At 44.5% G+C, this 20,546-nt stretch overlaps 1 protein-coding gene and 1 non-coding gene across 2 annotated transcripts; both read right to left on the bottom strand.

Moving 5' to 3' along the window:
* Positions 1 to 12,585: 12,585 nt before the first annotated feature.
* On the bottom strand, positions 12,586 to 15,453 carry Pom121l2 (POM121 transmembrane nucleoporin like 2). Its single transcript, XM_051168363.1, has one exon. It carries the CDS (start codon positions 15,451 to 15,453, stop codon positions 12,586 to 12,588), a length of 2,868 nt encoding a protein of 955 aa, XP_051024320.1.
* A 4,844-nt stretch (positions 15,454 to 20,297) lies between these two features.
* Trnam-cau (transfer RNA methionine (anticodon CAU)) lies at positions 20,298 to 20,369 on the bottom strand. The gene has a single exon. It is a non-coding gene; the product is annotated as a tRNA-Met (tRNA).
* Between the last annotated feature and the right edge of the window lie 177 nt (positions 20,370 to 20,546).

Below are 20,546 nucleotides of genomic sequence, written 5' to 3'. Positions count from 1 at the left end.
TCCTCAGAGAGTGGCCCTCCATCCTGTTCTTATCCATGCCCTACTTCACAACTGAACGTGCTGCTCTCGGCCAATCTCTAAGTATTCTTATCTCCCTCCTTTCTTGCATCATAAATGTATTATACTGTGATATGCTGTTTGACACTCTAAGTTTCCTTCACTTGAGTTCACCAAAATTGTTCCACAATCCGCTTACAGATGTCTTTTCTTCCCTATTTTTTCTTCTGCTTTATAGTGCTCCATCAGGTCTAGTAGATTTACAACTAATTTCCTATGCACAAACACGTAAATTCAAGAAAATACTTTAAAACATTCTTTGAGAATTTCATACAAGGATTTTGATCATATTCGCTCCCGATTCTTCCTTGAAAATTATACCAAACCCTCCTCCCCAAGACTGAGGAACCATTATAGAAAAGGGAGGGAAAAGAGTGTAAAGAATTAGAGGTTTGGGAGGACCAGAGAGAAACCATGCCTCTTGGATATGCTAGGAAGGCTGCACTCATGAGCTCAAACAGCTGCGGTTGCCTTCATGAGACCTGCACAAAATCAAACCAGGCAACATTCTAGCACAGAGTAGGAAGGGGCTCCTGATGCTCCACCCCTAACTCAGGAACTATGGACAGTATCCAAAATACTTCTGGAACCAATGAGGAAAACGGTGAAGACGTAAGCCAGATGCATTTCTACACTAGTTGACGGTCACCTATTCTTCTTGAACATATATTTCACTTATATTACATAACAACAAAACAAGAAGTAAATCACGACTACAATGTAAATATATTCTAAAAGACTAGACGTCTGATAAGGCGGAAGCATGAGTTCCCTGTGATATGTGCTAACAGGGTTTAGTTGTTTGTGTTTTCTGCTAGTTTGCTTATTCTTGTTTTTTAAGTTCCTAGAGCTACATTCCCAGAGGCGATCATGCAGTTTGTGAGAATCTAGACATGAAAACATTGACTTTCCCATAAAACTCACCAGCCCTGTCATGGTGGTGCATGCTTTTAACTGCAGTGTTCAGGAGGCAAAAATCAGGCCAGGTGTCCCACTCCCTTCTCCCCACCCACTCCTAGAGAAAAGAGGCAATTCCGGCACAAAGCTGATCAGAAAATCCCTTAACAGTAGATCACCAGACAGGGAGAGTCTAGTGTGTTATCATCAGTGTTCTAAATCCTTTCATATCTTTTGGGCCTTGATGATAAAATAGCGTCTACAAATCAAAATGACATGAAGAAAGGTCTCAAGTCAATCACTTGCCACCATTAAGGACTTGAAAGATGAAGGGGTGGCAGTCCCTACCCCACCTCCCTTTAATTCTCCTGTCTGGCCTGTAAAGAAGACAGATGGCCCATGGAGAATGACAGCCAGTTATTGAACATTTGACCTAGCAGTGACTCCAATTGCAGTAGCTGTGCCAAATATGGCGTGGTGTCTGTACTTGAGCCAGTCAGCAAGCAGCACTCCTCCATGGCCTCAGCTTCAGTGCCTGGCCCCAGGTTCCTGCACAGACTTCCCTAGATGATGACCACAAGCTATAAAATGGAGTAATCCCTTTCCTTCCTAACTTGCTTTTGGTCATTTTTGTTCGTTCGTTTGTTGCAATAGAAAACCTAAGAGGAATTTTTATCTGTGTTGACCCTGCTTCTTTGAGACAGAATACTGGTTACAGTCTACTAGATGGAATCTCCTCATCCCCTCTGAACAAGAAAACAGAAGATGTTCCACAATACAGAATGTTTCAAGAGCTGTCCCAAAATCACCTCAAATCTAGATGACCTTGGAAGGGAAGTGGGGAAATGTTTTCCCTTTCATTCCTCAGAGCACAATGTATAACCTACAAATATGGTTATTGGACATCTAGGAAGTCAGGTACAAATATTGGATCCACTTAGATCCAACATAACTCAAACACCAAGTCAATGCAGATGGTAAAAATTTATTATAATCAAGCCACTATTGATCCATCAAGGCTGCACAACAGACTTGGGAATTGAACTGTGACCTTGAAGGAACGTTGTACAGCATGTTTAAAAGATGACCATAAAGCTGGGGGTAACAGAGTTGACTGTAACATTGCCCAGTCATATTTTGACATAGCGGGTTAAGCAAGGGAGTTACCATCAATCAGGATAGGAGTAGGTTCCTGGGCCTGGGAATATGAATTTAGTTTGACCCTGCCAGTAAGATGGAGACGTTGTCCCTAAGATGGCTGGACTCAGACAACTGTTTCCTTACAACAGAAGCTGTTGAGCTATTGGGAAGTCCCCAGTTCTCCTAGGGCCTGGGGCTTTGAGCTTAGTTTCTCTCTATGATTAAATGGAGTCTGGAAACAAAATGGTAGTACTTAGAATAAGTTCCTTTTGCTTGTTCCCAGCATAACTACAGTATAAAATTTTGATAAAGCTTGTGTAAAACAAAACAAAACACTTCTTAATAAACATTGATCAGACATGCGTTTTGTTCTTTACACAAGTGCATGTAATTTCCAAGAGCAGACTAGTAGCTCCATTGATGTGAGCAGATGCTGGATATCATAGCAAATTTTGACCTTAGAAATTTTAATATCACATTATCATCTATCAGTCTTACCTTTTACATACCTTAAACAAATTACTCAGACTTTCATAACTTGATAAGTTAGCTCCCCTGCCCCCGGCAACTCTGTAACTATCTATCATTTTACCCTTCATACAAAAATCCTTATTTGCTAAAAGTTTTTACTCCCTCCTAACACATTTACTTACCAGCTTTCTTTCTTCATACCACAAGACACAATAACATTAACAAATAAACTTACCATCTGTGGGGAATGTTCTCCCTAGGAAGGGGACCAAGCAACGTCTATTCTCCCCTCTTAAGGTCCCAATGACAAGCCAAAGCTCAATTTGATCAAAGTTCATTCTGGGGAACAAATGAGTTTATTTGACTTACTTACAGACCATCAGTAAAAGGTGACTCTGGGGAGGGAGAGCCTTCACCCGTATGTGTGATGACTTCCTCATTGCTGTGTAGTTGAGGTCCTCCCTCCCTAGTCTTCTGCCATCTACATTCACTATCTCCTTCCAAAACCCACAATGCCACAGAATCATATACAACTGGCTAGAGGAGGCCTGAGGGTCTGTTGGTCCTCCTTGCCCACTCCTTCTAAGAAGGAACGCCTAGCTCACCAAACCCAGCTGCCCTGGTCTTTTATAAGCAGGCACAGCTAGTTTTATGAAAATGGCAGTTGTTTAGCTTAGAGGACAGTGATGTGCAATGCCACCTTAATGACAGAAAGCTGAACCTCACCTACTCACAGAGGCTAATGTAACAAACTAATAGCACCTGGGTACATACTGTTCAATTAGGAGGCTTTGTAGGTTCTCAGACAAATGTTACAGAAAAGACAGGGCAGTCTGCACACACTACACGGAGCTGTCATGCCACTCTATTGGTTTTGCATGTGTGTAGCAGAGATAGAGAAACAGAAGATGCATGTCAAAACATCCTCTAATTGATGTTTATAACATTTAGCAAAATGCAATTAAGAAATCACTGTTAAAACTATCATGCTGGGGTTGGGCGCAGTAGCACAGCTCTTAAGCACTCGGGAAGCTGAAGCAGATGGATCTCTATGAGTTCTAGGACAGCCAGGGCTATATAAAGATACCGTTTCAAAAACAAAAACAAAGCAAACAAAAGACCTGCTGTAACACTAGAGTTATTGAGACACTTTTTTTTTAGACACAGGGCCCTTTCTATCCTGTCCATGGATGAGCATCCTGTTCACTGGTTTTACTACAGACATCATTACATGGGGCATAAAAATGTGGATTTAGTGTGCTAGTGACTAACCCTGAGTCACCAATAATGCATTGATGTCTCAGTAAGGAAAGCAAATAAAAGCACTTTTCCTTGAACTCAAGTAGATCCACTTGCTGTGCATCCTGAGTGCCAGGATTAAAGGAGTGTACTACCACACCCAGATTTTTGGCATTTTTTTGGTACAAAATACATTACTTATATGTGCATCCCACTTTTCCAATGTAACTAGTCTTGTACCGTTTGGTCATCTTTTTATCTCTTATATCATCCAAAACCAACCTTAGGTAACCATCTATCTTCTCTCTTTCTATGAGATAAATTTCCTAGGCTCCCCACATCACACCACCTGTTAGAATGTTGGCTAACAGAAAGACACACACACACACAGGGACAGATTCACAAGACAGCTCTCAGGTAGGCACAGGTTCAGACTCATGTAACCGACAGAGGACAGAAGACATGGAGAACATGAAGTAGAGAATTCAAACCTGGACCCACTCTCAGTTAAATGACTCCAGGGGGAAGTGTTTTTCTTTCTTTAGTTCAACACCAGATATCAATGGCTTGTAGCTAACCACTCATGCATTTAATCCACTCAGTGAGTTAAATAATAGTATACACAATATACACAGAGGGTGTTATACCTTTATAAAACTGAACCCATCAGTTGACATTGAATATGTTGACAGTGGCAAATGGCTGGACCCAAAATACCTTATAATCTGTATATCTAGATTTGTCCAAATGTGTCTTATCATCTATTTGGTTGTACACTTAGAAACTGAGAAACAGGGATTAATGAGACAGAAAAAAACACACACATAATTAGAGCTCTTTATAAGACAGAACACTTGATTTTGAAGGGTCATCCTCTGATATCTTAATTTTTTTAAGGTCATGGGTGAATAACAATCGGCATCCATGACCAAGAAGAATCAACTGACAGACGTACCTGCCTTTGCCAATGTCTAATGTGAGATCCGTCCTAGCTTGACTTGGGGTGACCAATGTTTTGGAAGCCTATACAGCAATTAGTTTGGGTGTGCCTGCAAATGAAATCAACTAGAAAAAGTAAGTAGCCTCCTTTGTATAAAGATGTCAAGTTGTAGGACAATATAATTGTTATATAAAAAGGAGATCTTGGTTCTTTGTGATTGAACCTCTAATGAATTCCCCCTTAAACATTCCCTTTGGTCATTTTACTTGTTTATAATCTTTAAATCTATATACACTTCTCAACCTAGATAATGGGCAAGCATGACAGTGCTCAAGGGTGACTCTCTCTCTCTCTCCCTCTCTCTCCCCTCTCTCTCTCTCTCTCTCTCTCTCTCTCTCTCTCTCTCTCTTTCTCTCAAGATGGAGAAGTTTATTAATTGAGCATGGGAAGAGAAGGAAAGGAGGGAGGGATACCCCAGAGAGAGAGAGAGAGAGAGAGAGAGAGAGAGAGAGAGAGAGAGAGATGGGGAGAGGGGGAGGTGAGAGAGCGAGAGCAACTTTCTCTTTTATAAAAAAAAGTTGTATAAATATTTTGCCTACATTTGTGTACCATATGTGTGTCTGGTGCCTGTGTGAGCCAGAAAAGGGCATCGTCCTCTAGAACTGAATTTAGGGATGTTTCCGAGCCATCATGTTGGTGCTGAGAATCGAGTCTGGGTCCTCTGGAAGGGCAGCCAGTGCTGAACCATCTCTCCAGGCCGCAAATTTCTCTTTTTAAAGAGGGCTATCAATCAGGCAGCCTGAATTAGGAGAGCCACAATACAGCTTACCACATGTAGTCTCGGACGAAGCACCTGTAATCTAAGGAAGACAGAAGCCAGGAAACAGTAAAACCTCATTGTACCTGGAAATGGGCAGCACCATCCTGTTCTTTTCCTCAGCTTGTCTACATCACTGCACCTGGAAAGTAAAACAAAAGGAGGAGCGGCCCGGGACTGGAGGGGGCAGAAACAAAAACAGACAACGAGCATGGAGCAAAGGGGTCTTGACGAGGAAGAATGTTCTATGAAAATTGGAGAAAAATAGACTTGGAGATTCTGGACAGAAATAGCCGGCACTGAGACCCCGAATAGCCTGCACCCCTCTAGCTTCCTAGCCAAGCAGGCTGATTCCTCTTAGCCTCCAGCTGTTTGTTACAGCTGCTCTCAGCAGTATCTAACACCTGGAAAGCTATCCTCTAGGTCCTATTTGGGATATGTTTTCTCGAGTTTTCCCTGGACTGATGTAAATTCTGAAGAGCTTTCCAAGGAGCTAGCCATTTCAGAGTACCGCTCCTTCGAATGTCTAGTGTTGAAGGCACATGGCTGGGAAATACTCTCCTGTCCCATTTAGAAACCAATAACTATATCATGTAAAATAATGTCAAAATTGAAACAGAACAAAAGAAAGAAAACCTACTATGGAAATCTGGTGTTACCTCTAGATCTCATACAAAAAGGAGTGTGGTGATTACCTGGGAAGTTGGTTGTACTGAAAAGTTTTATGGGTACTACCGTTTTGGTTCATGTTATGTGGTTGCCTTAACCAACATGTCAATGAAGTCTCATGGTCTTCATCATCTTCATGATGTCACTAATCAAGATGGCACCATGTCATGTGGCTGTCTCAATATTGATGGCATCACTAAGCAAGATGGTGGCCCAGTCACATGGTTGCCTCCTCCATCTTCGAGGGAACCAGCCAAGATGATCACAAAACTCATGGTTCCTTTTTGCTTATGATGAACTTAAACTCTGTGATAAAATGAGCCTGTTCCCATGAGCTCCCAAGTCCCTGTGGGATTCATGCATCTCACTGATTTCTCACCTCCTTTCATTTGAAAAGACACATGTGAACTGATAGGCCTCACATAACAACGACACATGATGGAACTCCACAGCCTCAATACAAGAAAGATGTGTCCAAATGACTTATCACACACACGCTGTATCGTGGTTACAAAAGAGATGTCATCTGGAGCTTGCTTTGACTTTCACCAGCTCCTAGGCACAAGTCATTTCTGAGAAAGGAATCATCATGCCATGGCCTAGGATTTTAGCTTTTTCTTATTACATGTCTACTATATGCACTCATTCAAAAACAAAAGCACTGCTACTATTGACCATCCCTAGCTCTGTACAGAGAAGCAGCTCAGTGTTTTAATGGCTAATTCATTCTCCAGGAGTGTGGGTTATTCCAGGTCTCCCCCTCTCATCAATAGTAGGTGCTTTGTAAGTTAAGTCAAATATCAGAAACAGATTTTCAAAAGTAAAATTAGTGCCATATTACTCAGTGGCATTAGCAAAAACTCATTGGTAAAATGTATACTAAACAAGATGAGTAGTCACATCCATGCATACTTCAGCAAAACATCATATAAGCCACAAATGTGTGCCATGAGCTATGCACAACGTCAAATGGTGTGAAGATACATTAAAGAGGAAAAGCAAACAGAAACTTTTGAAAAATAATATTCATTCTTTAATTCAACATATCCAAAATATTAGCTTTTCAACACTAACTAGTCATATATCCTGGGCTCAACAAATCACTGCAACTAGTGGATACACTGATGGTGTAGGCCTAAAATGTTCTAGAGCTACTTTCTGCTGCTGCACCCATACACCCTAAAACAGTAAATTTCATAGTCTAGTCCCTTCGTTGCACAGTAGGTTCAGTCCCAAAAATAATCTGTGTGCAGTAATTGCGTTAGAAGTATCCTAATACTCATTATAAGAGAAAACAATAGTTCCTTTTGGATGCTTCTGTAATAAATGAGCCTTTTAACCTGTGACTAAATCTTTCAAAAGAAAGAAAAAAGATAAAATAGAAATCATTGGTTTGGTTTCCTTTGTTGTTTCTGAAACAGGGTTTTCCTATGTAGCCTTGGATGTTCTGGAATTCTCTATGAAGACCAGGCTGGCCTTGAGTTCACAGAAATCCACCTGCCTCTGCCTACAGAGTGCTAGTATTAAAGTTGTATATCACCATGCCCAGCTTTAAAAAAAAAAAAAAAAAAAAACTTCAAATTTAAAGAACAGTTAAATACTTTTTAAAAACTATAAAGCTTCTCATAAGTTTTGGGTTCAATACTTAGCAACATACAGAAAAGGAGGGAGGGAAGAGGAGAGAGGGGGTGCCTGCTTATGTTTCTTCATATTTCTGTATTTGTAAATGGCCAGCATGTACCCTGAATATGATGGTTTCCCACTAAAAGTCTTCACTACCCTTGCTACCCCATTAATGTCCCAGAAATAGTCTGGCTCTTTTTATTCATCATCCAGGGACTCCAAGATGTGGTCTCTGCTCCACTCCTGAACTCTGTTAGGATCAGCTTTGTCCACCTACTCAAGATAATATGTAAAAGGAAGTTGAATAGATAATACAAAAGCAAGCATTCTTCTTGGAGTCATTGTAGAGTCACAGAAGAGACTTGTCCCCACTCAAGACATCTCTCTTGGCCTCTGAGGTCCAGCTCCATCTTCCAAACAGACACTTTTCCCTAAATATCAAACGGATTAAGACCTCAGTTAAACAAGAACACTTCTTAGTTTTGGGAGCTCAACTTAATTTCTACTTTTAGAACTTAGGAAAGTCAAACCACATGTTCTTCAAGGGTGCTGTTAGTGGTCACGAAACTGACCCTTTAGGACTGTAGGTACTGCTTAACAGATCTCTTTCTCTGAAGACACTGCACTGCCTATTGGAATTTCTCAAGGGCTGGTTCAGGTCTCTTACAGCCTGATTTCTTTCTAAGAGTCTTTCTAACTCCTCAGGGTTCATCTCTTCTTTCTTCTTTTAAAAAACTTTTATAAGTGTTTATTGTATTTAATTTTGTATGCACTCCTAGGAGCATGTAAAGGACAATTATTGGAATCAATCCTCTCTCTCTCTCTCTCTAAGACAGGGTCTCATTAGGTAGGTCTGGTTGTCCTAGAACTCACTATGTAGATCAGGCAGGCTGACCTCAAGCTTAGAGATCAGCTTGCCTTGCCTCTCTGTGTCTTGAGTAAAGGCATGTGACACTACACTCAGTGGTTTTCTCCTTTTAACATGTGGGTCCTGAGGATGGAATTCAAGTTAGGACCTTCATCCAGAGACACCTTGCCAGCCCCTGGCCACTTTTCATTGCTCCAGAAGAATCTCATTTCCTGGATGTCTTATTGTCTCCAAACTCTATGCCTTTCCAAAACTCAATGAAAGCGTTTGGGAAATCAAACCAGTAAGACTTAGGAACCAATTCTTTTTACTTTATTATATGTTTTTCTGAGGAAATCCAGGATACCCCAGCTAACTGGGGGGAAAAAGCATATTTGAAAAAATATAAAAGTGTGTGTGTGTGTGTGTGTGTGTGTGTGTGTGTGTGTGTGTGTGTGTGTGTTGGATAGGTGAGTTCGAGGCCAACCTGGTCTACAAAGAGAGTTCCAAGACACCCAGGCTACACAGAAAAACCCTGTCTTGAAAAAGAAAAGAAAAGAAAAAATATGAAAGCGTGAGAGAGAGAGAGTGTGTGTGTGCGGCATTAATCTACACTCATGGCTAAAGGCATTGTCAGGCAAGAGGGTGGGTTGAACCCTGAGAGATCAATTCCTGGAGGCTTATGCTTTACAGTTCCCTGGGGTCATCTGATAAACCCAAGCATTAGAAAGAAAACAGTCCCCAATAGTCTAAAGGACCAGCTGAGGAAATCCCAATCTGAGCCTTTCCCCAAATTCTGCCCCATAATCTTTCCTCACTGTGGATTTTGTTTGTTTTGAGACAGAATTTCAAATATTCCAGGCCCAGGAGGATGACCTTGAACTTCTGACCCTCCCAGCTCCACCTCTGTAGTGCTGGGATTATAGGTATGGTATATGCTACTGCAAGTAGTTTGGCAGGGCTGGGGATAAGTCCCAGGGCTTCAGGCATTCCAGGAAAACACTCTACTGTCACATCCCCAACCCCCATCTCACATTTTTAAAGTTTTTCTGTTACTTGAAAAGTCTCTTATACAACCCCAAGTCCCCAGTCTTTTTCCATTTTATTCTCCCCTCACATGACAGCCAGAGTAATCTAAAACCCAGCACAGACCACCTCTATGCTGCTCAGCCAATTTCCACAGCTCCCTGTTGTTTCCAGGGTGCCGTCCACGTCATATTGCATGGCTTACAGTCATGTCCACCACCTGCTTCTGCTCACCATAGCTATTCCTGACTTTTTGGAAGTCATCTCAATACATCTTAGTGACCTTCCTCTCCTGTCTGAGCACATGTTTTGTGGCTAATCTGCAATAAGATTATCCATTTGATTATGACAATGCTCTCACTGACAGGCAGAATTCAGGTCTCAAGTCAGTCCTGATCACGATACTCCTCTGTCCACTCCCATTTCTAGGGTCTTGGCCCTTATGTTAGGACCCCTTGGCAATTTAAAATTCCAAGCTATATTGTGATTCTCCTAAATAGGAATTGTTTTTGACCACTGAATGGCCAGGACAAAGGACTGCACCAAGCATACAGTTATTCCTAGGCACTGCAAAGAGCAATTGGTGGTATCTACCGCTGTTCTGTTGTTATTGTTGTTGTCATTCAATATGATACCAATCTTGGGAATGTTTTTAAAACTTGAAACCAGGGCAGGGTGTGGTGATGCACACCTTTCATCCCAGCACTTGAGAGGCAGAGGCAGGTGGATCTCTGTGTCTTGGTCTACAAAATCCAGTCTAGGACAGCCAAGACTACACAGAGAAACCCTGTCTCTGAAAAACAAAACAAAAATTGAAACTGGGCCCCTAAGATGACTCAGTGAGTTAAGGCACATGCTGCACAATCCTGGTGATGGGAACTCGGTCCTTAAGTCCTGAATCTCAGGTGGCAGAAGGAGAGAAGAAGTCCACCAAGGTCATCCCCCTGGCCTGAACCCATATGCAATGACATGCATGCCCATGCTCACACAAAGGCAGCAATAATGTAAAAATCTTTTTAAGGCTGACACTAGACTGAGGATGGAACTAAGTGGTAGGGCACTTGTCTAGCATTTGTGCCTCAGGCTCCCATATCTCCCACATAGATAGATAGATAAATAGATAGATAGATAGATAGATGATAGATAGATAGAGAGAGAGAGAGAGAGAGAGAGAGAGAGAGAGAGAGAGAGAGAGATAGATAGATAGATAGACAGACAGATGCTAACCAGCATAGATAGAGTCTGGCATTTGTAACTTTGGTAACTAGAGGGTGAGAAATAAGCACACTCTGCAGTCACTAGAGTTTAAATCTAGTCTTTGCTGAGTGGCTTCTTGGGAATTTGTTGACATTTTTCTGCTCCGTTATCTATATGAGCTTGACAGTAATTCCTGTATCATAGACTTTTTTTTTTCAACAATGTATTTTTATTTTTTCATTCAATTTAAGATCGATTACTCTTTCAATTACTTTCTCCAAGGTATTTGTAAAATTTAAAATATGTAATAAATGTATTCAAAGCAGCATGTATGCCTTAGTGTGCACGGATTGCTAGGAAGTTCTGAGGAAGATATCCAGCTTACTCATGTACTTCCTACTGGTTTGAGGGCTGAAGTCAGCTTAGGTACTTGCTGTTTTCCCCTTTCCAGGCTTTATTGTCTGGCCTAAGGGCTTCATGCCCTGATGACCCTTTTTGAGGAAGATGAGGATATAGAAAGGGTTGATTTGATGAGATGCAAATACAAAGAAATGAAAATGAAAGGTGAGCTTTGGTTTCCCTACTTGGGCATTTTCGGTTCCTATGGTGGTCTATGGTGTAAGGACAAGAGAGAAGACATCAGCATTCCACTGTCGCCTCTGCCTTCAACTTCCTGAGAAGCTGTCTTTTAAGATCAAACTGCTGCTATGCACTTAAGAGTCAGTCCTTTCAGCCTGAAGCCTTCTTATTCTTATTTGATTGGTCCCACCAGCCAAGCTGCAGATGAATTTATGCAATTGAAATTTGGCTTTGCCAACTTCCCACCATTTCTACAGATCATTCTTGCTCCAAACCCAGCTGAAAGCATCCACACCAGAAACCAACAGTGAAAAGAGCAAGTCTCCATGAAAGCCAAGTGGAGGGCAGCAAGTGGAGAAACTGGTAGAAAAGAGAGAGGGATCTGCCTGCTTTGATCCTAGCAGGAACTGGCCAAGAGCCTCCCTTTCCCAGACTGAGGGATGACCTTTCAGGCCTAACAGGATGAATCTTCACTAGTTCGACTTGTACATTAAACTGACCAAAAGAAAGATGAGGCTAAGCCATTACCTCTTTGGGAAAAGACTGGGGCGACTTTACAAAGTGGTGCTAAGAGACACACGTGGGGATGCTCAGAGATGACCTTGACCCTCAAGAATTGGCTCATTCCATGTCAGATCACACCTAAACACTCCCAAGAAAGCCCTGAGTAACAAGCACTGAGGACTGAGAACTTGGTGTCTCTATGGGATTAAAAAGCCAAGCACCTCTTAGAGCCCAAATAAAGGAAGGCTAAGACCTAGGGTCAACTTATCTGCACCCAAAGATGTTTGCTATCTTCCTGCCATGTCCATTCTCCAAATGGGGGACTGTGCTCTTGTGAAATCACAGTTATACAGGGAGAAGTGGGTGGAGAGGACATCCAAGTTTCTACCCCACTTCAGTGGCTTTGGTCCCAGGCAGCCTCATACTCTGTCTGCACTAGATGACACATTGGTGGCCTACCTTTTTGGAATACTTAAGGATACACAGAGGGAGCACCTACAGGTTTCTGGTCTGGGATATGTTTTCTATAGTGCTGAGAAAGTTTGAGTCTCTTCATTGAAATGTGGCAAGGAGACTAGGCTATTTCTTGTACGTGTGAAGTCTTCGGGAGCGCCCTGGCTCCCGATTCCTTGGGATTTTCGATTTTGTGCCAATACAGAATGAAGGTGCCCATGACTTCAAAGAATCTCTCCCCACAGAATCCTGCACAGTTGGAGAGGGTATCCCAAGGCCGAGACTGCTAACTGCCTTACTTACTCCAAGTACAGGGGTGCTCTGAGCAAAAGGGACCAGGGAGGGGGACCCACACATGGTCTTTCTTGCAGTAATGCTGGCCAAAGGTGCGATCTGGTTAGAAAGGCCCTGCATACTCTGGTTCCAGTATTGTACCAAGGGAGGTAGGGCACTTGGGGTCTCACTCTGTCCTGCTCCCGAAGTTCTCCTTTGTGGGGCTTCAGGCTCCCCACAATCCATAGGAGTCACTAATCCCCCAAAAGCAAAAGGTCTTGGGGCTGTACTGCCAAATACTGAGGTGTAGGCCCTGCTCTGATGGTTCTGTCTGACAACCCCAGGGGTGGTTGAACTAGCTTTACTGAATGGAAAACCAGCTAGCGTGCTGCCAATGCCTGACTGAATAGTAGCAGGAGTGTGGATAATGGAAGCTGAAGAAGTCAATCCCCCGGAAGCTGGTTGTGAAGTCTTGCTAAGGACAGGTTGAGCAGGAGGTAGCCCCTGGATTGGGGACACAATTGGGTTCTCTGAAAGGAATGAGGTACTGAAGGTTGGGGCAGGAGCTAGATGAAGAGAACATTGCTTCAGCTCATCCGTGGCCCCAAGTGAAGACTGGAAAGTACTTTGGGATGATGGAGGAGGAGGCTTTGGGCTTGACCCCAAAGATCCTGTGAGTGCTGAAGTCACACTGGAGATGGCTGAGGTCACTGGAGGCCGGCTCACCCCCTTCAGTTTAGCCGTGCTTCTAAGGGGGGATAACTGGATGGCACTAGTAAGAACCTGGCTAAAGATAGTGACTGTGTGCACAGTGGGAACTGTAGCATGTTGGCATGGGAAAATTAAATGAGTATCTGGGGAAAGGCCCTGGGAGGCTCCAAGCAGAAAAGTGTGGCAAGAAGGGACAGAGTAAGAGCTGCCTGTGGTGCTGGTCACTATGTTCAAATCCACACCATGGTCTTTGGATATGCTGGCTGGAATGGCAGATGTAACCACACAGGGGGCTGTGGTGGCTAGGCTGTGGAAAAGATGACTAGAGGTGGAACTCAGTGAAGGAGAGGGCTCCCTGGTGGACACGGGAGCTGTGGAGGACATAGTTTTAAGTGGTTCTATACTGCCAAAGATAGGCTTGAAAGTTGGCCTTAAGATGCCTGGAGTTGTGGGGGGAGAACTTGAAGATGCCTCTGCCATGACAGAAATTCTGGAGTATGAGGAGGCTCTGACCTCACTGCTGTGCATGGGCCCCCAGATAGGTCTTAATGCTAAGGGAGCAGAAGGCGCCACAGGAATTACAGATGCAGGAAAGTGCACATAAGGCCTACTCACCACCCCAAGCAAAGTGTTTTGTGTGGTGGGTGCTGTGGGGAGAATGACAGATGAGTGTGGGAGCGCAGCAGACCTGAGAGCCTGAGGGGTTGAAGAGAGCCAGGTGGAATCAGTGACTGCTGTTGTGGGAGCGCTTGGAGAAGCCGGGATGGAAGCCGCTGAGGGTTCTGAATCTGAAGAGACGCCTTGAAGGTGCTCTAACTGTGAACACCCGTATGGGGCAGGCATGTTCTTTAAGCTTTCTAGCTGAGGGCTCATGTAGGTAGTGAGTACTGTCTCAGAGGGCCGCCTGAGAGATAAAGCAGGCTGAAGACCAGCCCTGGTATCAGGAACGGACTCTGTGGCAGCTGTCCCAGGGGTAGCTCTCCTGGTTTGGTTGCTCAACCCAGCTTGCCTCTCTAAGGTCCTGTCCTCTTCAATCATATGACCTTGCTGGCAAGGTGTAGGCAGCAGCGGGTCCCCAGGTCGCAGTAAAGGAATCTTCCCATTCAGTTGTCCAGAGTTGCTGAGCGTGACTGAGGGGTGAGAATTGGGACTTTTCCCTTTCTTTTTCAATGACCATTCTGGAGACTGGACTGATGTCTTGGAAAAATGTCTCTTCCAAGCCTCTGAGAGATCTCTGGAAGAACTGTAAGAGCTGGTAATAGCATTTCTTTTAGTGCTGGGTGGGCCCTGTGTGTGAATGCTGGCTAAGAGAGCAACAGAGGAGCAACCGGACCTCTTACTTTTATGATCTGTACTCTGGGCATGGAGGCTCCTTTTCAGAGATCCGGGTCTGGCAACAAAAGAAACAGTGGCCCCACTTTTCACCAGGGGTTTGAAGGCAGACCATGCGGTGGTGGAGTTCCTTTTATTGTCCGAGCTCTCGCGGAACACTGGCTCTTCCCACCTGGCTCTCCCCTTCCTGCACTCGAGGAGAGCCCTCAGCACCGGGTCCTTTCCGCAGCGGCTTGGTAACTCCTCTGCTGGTCCAGTAGAGCTCACCACTCTTGAGGCTGAGAGCAAAGGCCGTGATCTCCGCTCAGGAGGCGTGATCTTGACTGTCACGGGACTCCATGTGGCCCTAGGGTGACGAAGGGACCAAATATTACGCTTAAGGTAACTTTCCCACCAGTCTGAGGGAAGAGAGCCCATGATGGGGTTCTGAGGCCTCTTCATAGGAAAGCGCTTCCAGGCCTCACTGACGAAGGTGGCGGGATTGGCGGGATCCCAGTTGGGCGGCCTCCTGGCCGGCTTGTGTCGCCGGGAAGGCTGGACACGGTGGACATGCTGCACTCGGTGGACCTGATAAAGGGGCCTAGCCGGTCGGCGGTTTGCAGGCTTCTCCCGTGCTTCTGCATGGCCATGTGCTGGAGACCGTGGCGAAGACCCCGCTTTGCCCAGGTAACTGCCCATGCGGAAAGACAAGGACAGGCAATGACTTCCAGCCCGGTTTCAGGTTTTGGTGTTCGTACCTTGGCGGAGGTGGCCGAATCGAAGCATCCACTGCTCGAGTAACGGTTGGGTCACGAGCTCAAGAAAAAGCGCTGCGCGGAGGGGGTGGGGGGGACGCGGGCAGGGACAAGGAGCTTGCGACACGCGAGCCTCGGCAATCTTGTCAGCCCGCTTTGGGATCTGCGGTCTGAGCGCCACACTGGACTTCTGTGCGACTTGGGCATAACTCAAGGGGGTTCGGTGCCCACTATCCGGCCAAGACCAAGCCTTGGACCGGGATGCGTAACCGTCTGTGTGCCGGTTCTCCAAACTCTGAGCTGGGAACCATTCTGGGCGATCTGAATCCTACAGGGTACTTGGGGGAGGGGGAAAACGATGGCACGGTTGGAGCTGTAGGCAGGTTACAGGGCTTTGTGAGCTGTCAATGGGAAAGGCAGGCGCTGACTTTGGACTGAGGTAACGTCTGTGGATTTCTATCAGTGCCTCCTGGTGGCCAAACTCAGGTTCGTACCTTCAGTGGGCAGAGCCACATTTTGTAACCTTGTTCAACTGAAACCTGGCGGTAAAGGGACCAATTAGAAAATGTTTGATGCTCCTCTTCACTATCAAACCTTTATTCACTTGCAGAAACAGTATGTTGAACAGGCTGGTAGGAGTTGAAGGTGAGGCTGACTTCTCTAGAATAAAGATAACATTAAGTTTCACTCTACACCCCTATCCCGGCCAATGTCATAGACTTCGTTAGCATCAAAGAACTCAGCCAGGCCAGGTATGAGCCAGAATCTTAAGTTCTACCCAAACGAAATAAGTAAACAAACAAGCAAGCAAACAAAGCCCCAGTGATCCAAACAAAACCCCTACAAAACAATATGACAAGATGGCCGAGCCTGAGGATCCACTTGGTGGAAGGAGAGAGCTGACTTCCACAAGTGGTCCTCTGACCTCCACATACATAATATAACATGCTCCCACACAAACCTACACACACACACACAATGCACACACAAAATGTAACTTTTAAAACTTTAAAGTGGAGAGTATATGTATGCGCACACGAGTGCACACATTCCATCATGCAGTGCACCACGCAGAGTTACTAGGAGAAATTCAGGAAATATAGAAACTATAAACATCTCTGTACCTAACAATAGAGCACCTCCAAATATGAGACAGTTGTAGAAGAGCACACTGAGATGCCGCTGGCCATGGAAGCAGGGCAAGAATGAAGAGGGATGTGTCCAACTATGAGGGGACCCCAAGAATTGGTAACACAGAAGAACTGGGAAAGGAAGTTGTGGGAAGGATTTTAAGCTTTGTCACAGATGAAAGCAGTCTTGGTGGGCTTTGCCCTTGGACACACCATAGATACTCCCTGAGATTAACCTTGAGATAGACTAGGTGGAGCCATCCTGGGCCTGGAATTCAGGAAGCAACTGGAGGACTCCACCTGCATTATTGTGTTTCTAATCGACCCTCCATGGGAGGAGAGGACTGGCTTTTGCACATGAGAGACAGACAGGCAGAGAGGACGAGAGGGGCAGCAGGTTCAGACCGAGCTTGGATCAGGAAAAGGATCAGCAAACAGGCAGGATCAGCACACAGGCCAGAGACACCTAGGGACCCAGTCCCGTGGAACGGATACCAGAAGGTTCACTCTTGTTTTTCTTTAACCTTTTTTCCCTCTTGTGTAAGATATCTGGGTTGTATAATAAAGTTTAATTGTTAAGAAACAGAGCCAATAAGTGGTGCACAACGTGGGGCCTGATGGGTTCCATAATTTCTAATTATGGAATTTGGAATTATGGAACTGGAATTTGGGTGAGGGTGACTGTATGAGACATAGATTGCATTTACAATGGATTCTGACAACATACAATTATAAGTTCACTACAGCTATGCATTGTGTAATTCTGCTTATATGAAACAGTAGGCAAAACCACAAGGCTGGTTGCTGGTTGCTTAAGGCCAGGGCAGAGGAATGACACAGGCAAGTCCACAGTCCCCTTTCCGAAACCTCCATTCAAGTGAAGCTGGATCTTTGGCTTCACCACAGAAAAGAGTTTCCAGGCAGGCCTGTATGAAGCAGATGAAAGGTCTTGGTATAGGGCTTGAGGGGATGGTGAGGCAGATTGTTGGGAGTAAGAGGTTTAATGGAAGAACTATTAATGTAAAGGACAGAGAATAGCATAGCACAGGCTCTGAGAAGGGGCGATCCCATTGGGCAGAGTCAGGGTCCCCTCTTATAAACAAAAAGGCTAGGGATGTGACATTAGACCAGAATGCTGCTCAGCCACAATGTATGAGACAGATACCACCAGGCCCCTCATCCACGGTGGATCTCTGTGGGCTCCATGCCATTATCTGTGAGACCCTGTCTAGGAATCTCTAGCCAATAGACTTCCAGGTTCCTGGAAGGGATGCTGACAGCTCGCCTCCCTTCCTTCCCTGGGTCCTCAGAGAGCTGTAAATCCCAACCCCAGGCTCTGCCATGATAGTCTGCTTCTCTTCAGAGCCTTGCCATGCTGTCTCTCTGTGATGCTCAGGCCCAAATTCTCCTCAGAGCCCCCACTATGCGGTGGTCTGTCTGTCTGTCCACAGCATTAATAACTCTTGAATTTCTTCCAGCCAATGGTCTGGCTCAGTGTCTCTTTGAATCCCACATATGAGACCTGTCAGGAGGGTATTGAAAGATATTTTCAGCACAGATTTTTAAACAAGAGGATTAAGACAAATGCTGGGGGTGTGGTCCAGACAGCTGAGAGCTAGGAGTTTCTCAGCATTGCACCTCATCGTCTTTATGAACAGCCATATATCTGATTCAGGTTATCTTTAAGTGGTTGCTAAGGGATTTAAAAGAAATCATGAATGGGTTCCTGGGTGGCAACTAGCAGGATTACCGTGGATAAGGAATAACAACAGACTACAGGGATCCAGGAAACTAGGTTATGGCCTCTGTGAACTTAGTGGTTTTATTTTTAAGGTCTGGGAGAAGTCAGGTATACTTAAGCCCAAAGTCTGGCTTATTGGTATCTACATTTCTGTTTTGTTTTGAGACAGAGTGTCACCCTGGCTGGCCTGCAAGTTGCTGTGAAGACCAATCTGGCCTCGTCAGAGACCCACCTGGCCCTGTCTCTCAAGAGCTAGGATAAATGGCATATGTCACCCAGCATGTCTGGCTATTTCCACACTTCCATTTGAAAATATTTCTGTATAAAAATACGCATGTTGCCAGGTGGTGCACACCTTTAATCCTAGCACTCAGGAGGCAGAGGCAAGCAGATCTCTGAGTTCAAGGCCAGCCTGGCTAGAGTGGGTTCCAGGACAGCCAAGGCTACACAGAGAAACCTGTCTCGGAAAAAAAAAAAATTAATAAACTTTAAAAGGAAGGAAGAAGGAAGGAACGAAGGAAAAGTGGCTTTGTGCTGGCAACCTTCACAGCAAGTATTAATTGCACTGGGATACATGGTTTCCAGGTGGGCAGAGGCTTCTAACAGACTCCAGAGAGGGGCTTTTTTGGTGCCCCACTCTCATAGTTTTCCCTTAAGTTATTAAAAGATCAGCTTCCTCACATGGAGTAGGAAAGTACAGGGAGTAGGAAAGTACATAAGGGCAGGTATTGGTTTTTTTAAAAACTACATGTATTATCAGTAGGCCCAGGTAGCAATCAATCAAGACACAGACACTTGTTATATTTTAAAATAGCATTAGTTAACCTGGGGCAGGGCAGATATCAATCCTCTAAACAACCTCCCATAGTGTAGCAGGCATGGGATCCCTGTCTCAATCCCATGCCATCTGCTTCTAATAACTTCTATCAAGCTACCTCCCATCTATAATCTCAAATACTTGTTAATGTTTTTTATCTGGGCTGGATTCTCCATCCACGCTCCATCCACATCGCTTCCACATGCAAAACACACCCTCTTCCAGGAGACTGAAGGTTTCCTAGAGACCTTTTAAATCACATTAGTGTGCTCACGGGATACTTAATGTACACTTCCTCAAATATTCATTGGCAGGTACCTAGTGTGGAAACATATTGCATAAGAAAGGAAAATCCAGTAAGTACATCTGGGTATGAGTTTGAACCTCTGAATGCTAGAGTCAGTTTGAAGCTCTACCAAACACAGGGTTCCTAAAAGAGAACCAGAAATATGTGCAGCAAATGCCATAACTTCTGTGTAATATTACAAATGCAGCCTTGGATACTGGAAAAATAGCTAAGGAGGAACCTAATCCACATGATTTGCTGTTCATTCTGTTTTCGGGGAACCCAAGAAGCCATGTTTACAAGAACTGTAAATGTCACACCACACTGCTTGTCATTTACCTACAGTTTGATGAGTGGAATGTTCACAAGGGGGAGGGGGCCACGTGATTGTCCTCAGTAAATACTATAAGATCCTTGATATGGGCCTGTCCACTGAGCACCCAAAAAGGGCAGTTTTGGTGACAACAAAAAACAAAAATTAGAAATGGGAAGCAGCTAGTTGAGAACAATAGTTTTTTGTTTGTTAGTTTTCATACACCAATTTAAGAGAAAGCAAGCCATTAAGAGGTATAACAAAAATACATGGAATGTGCTATCTCCTGGGTGAACATTAGTTGAGTGATTGTGATTTATTTTGCTGAACACTAGAAAGAAAAGACTACATTCACAATATACGGGAACACATCTAAACGCTTCTGAAAGCGTCCTGTTGGAGAATGTTGCTAAGAGGCTGGGAGAAAAGACACTACAAAACTGCCTGCTCCGTCTGACTTGTTGCGGTCTCCAAGAGTAGCTACTTTGTGCAAAAAACGCTTAGCAGAGGATGGTTTCGATCCATCGACCTCTGGGTTATGGGCCCAGCACGCTTCCGCTGCGCCACTCTGCTGGCACAAGAGAACGGCTTCCCTTTTCCTCTCTAATGGTGAACGTCGGTTTTCTGGATTCGGCTTCGTTTGGCTTTGTTCGTGATGGTATCTTCCACGCAAATAGATGACCCACGCCTACCAACACTGCCCCAGGCCTCTTCACTGATTTCTGCGCAAGTCTCATAAGCAAACGTGTT

This window comes from Acomys russatus, chromosome 3 (assembly GCF_903995435.1).
Source record: "Acomys russatus chromosome 3, mAcoRus1.1, whole genome shotgun sequence".
In the NCBI taxonomy this organism is placed as follows: Eukaryota; Metazoa; Chordata; class Mammalia; order Rodentia; family Muridae; genus Acomys; species Acomys russatus.
Note: the sequence above shows the minus strand (reverse complement) of the source record. Positions and strands in the feature narration are given on the sequence as shown.

Excerpts from the sequence above, each read along its gene's own strand:
- Pom121l2 (XM_051168363.1), bottom strand. The coding sequence starts at position 15,453 with ATGGGCAGTTACCTGGGCAAAGCGGGGTCTTCGCCACGGTCTCCAGCA.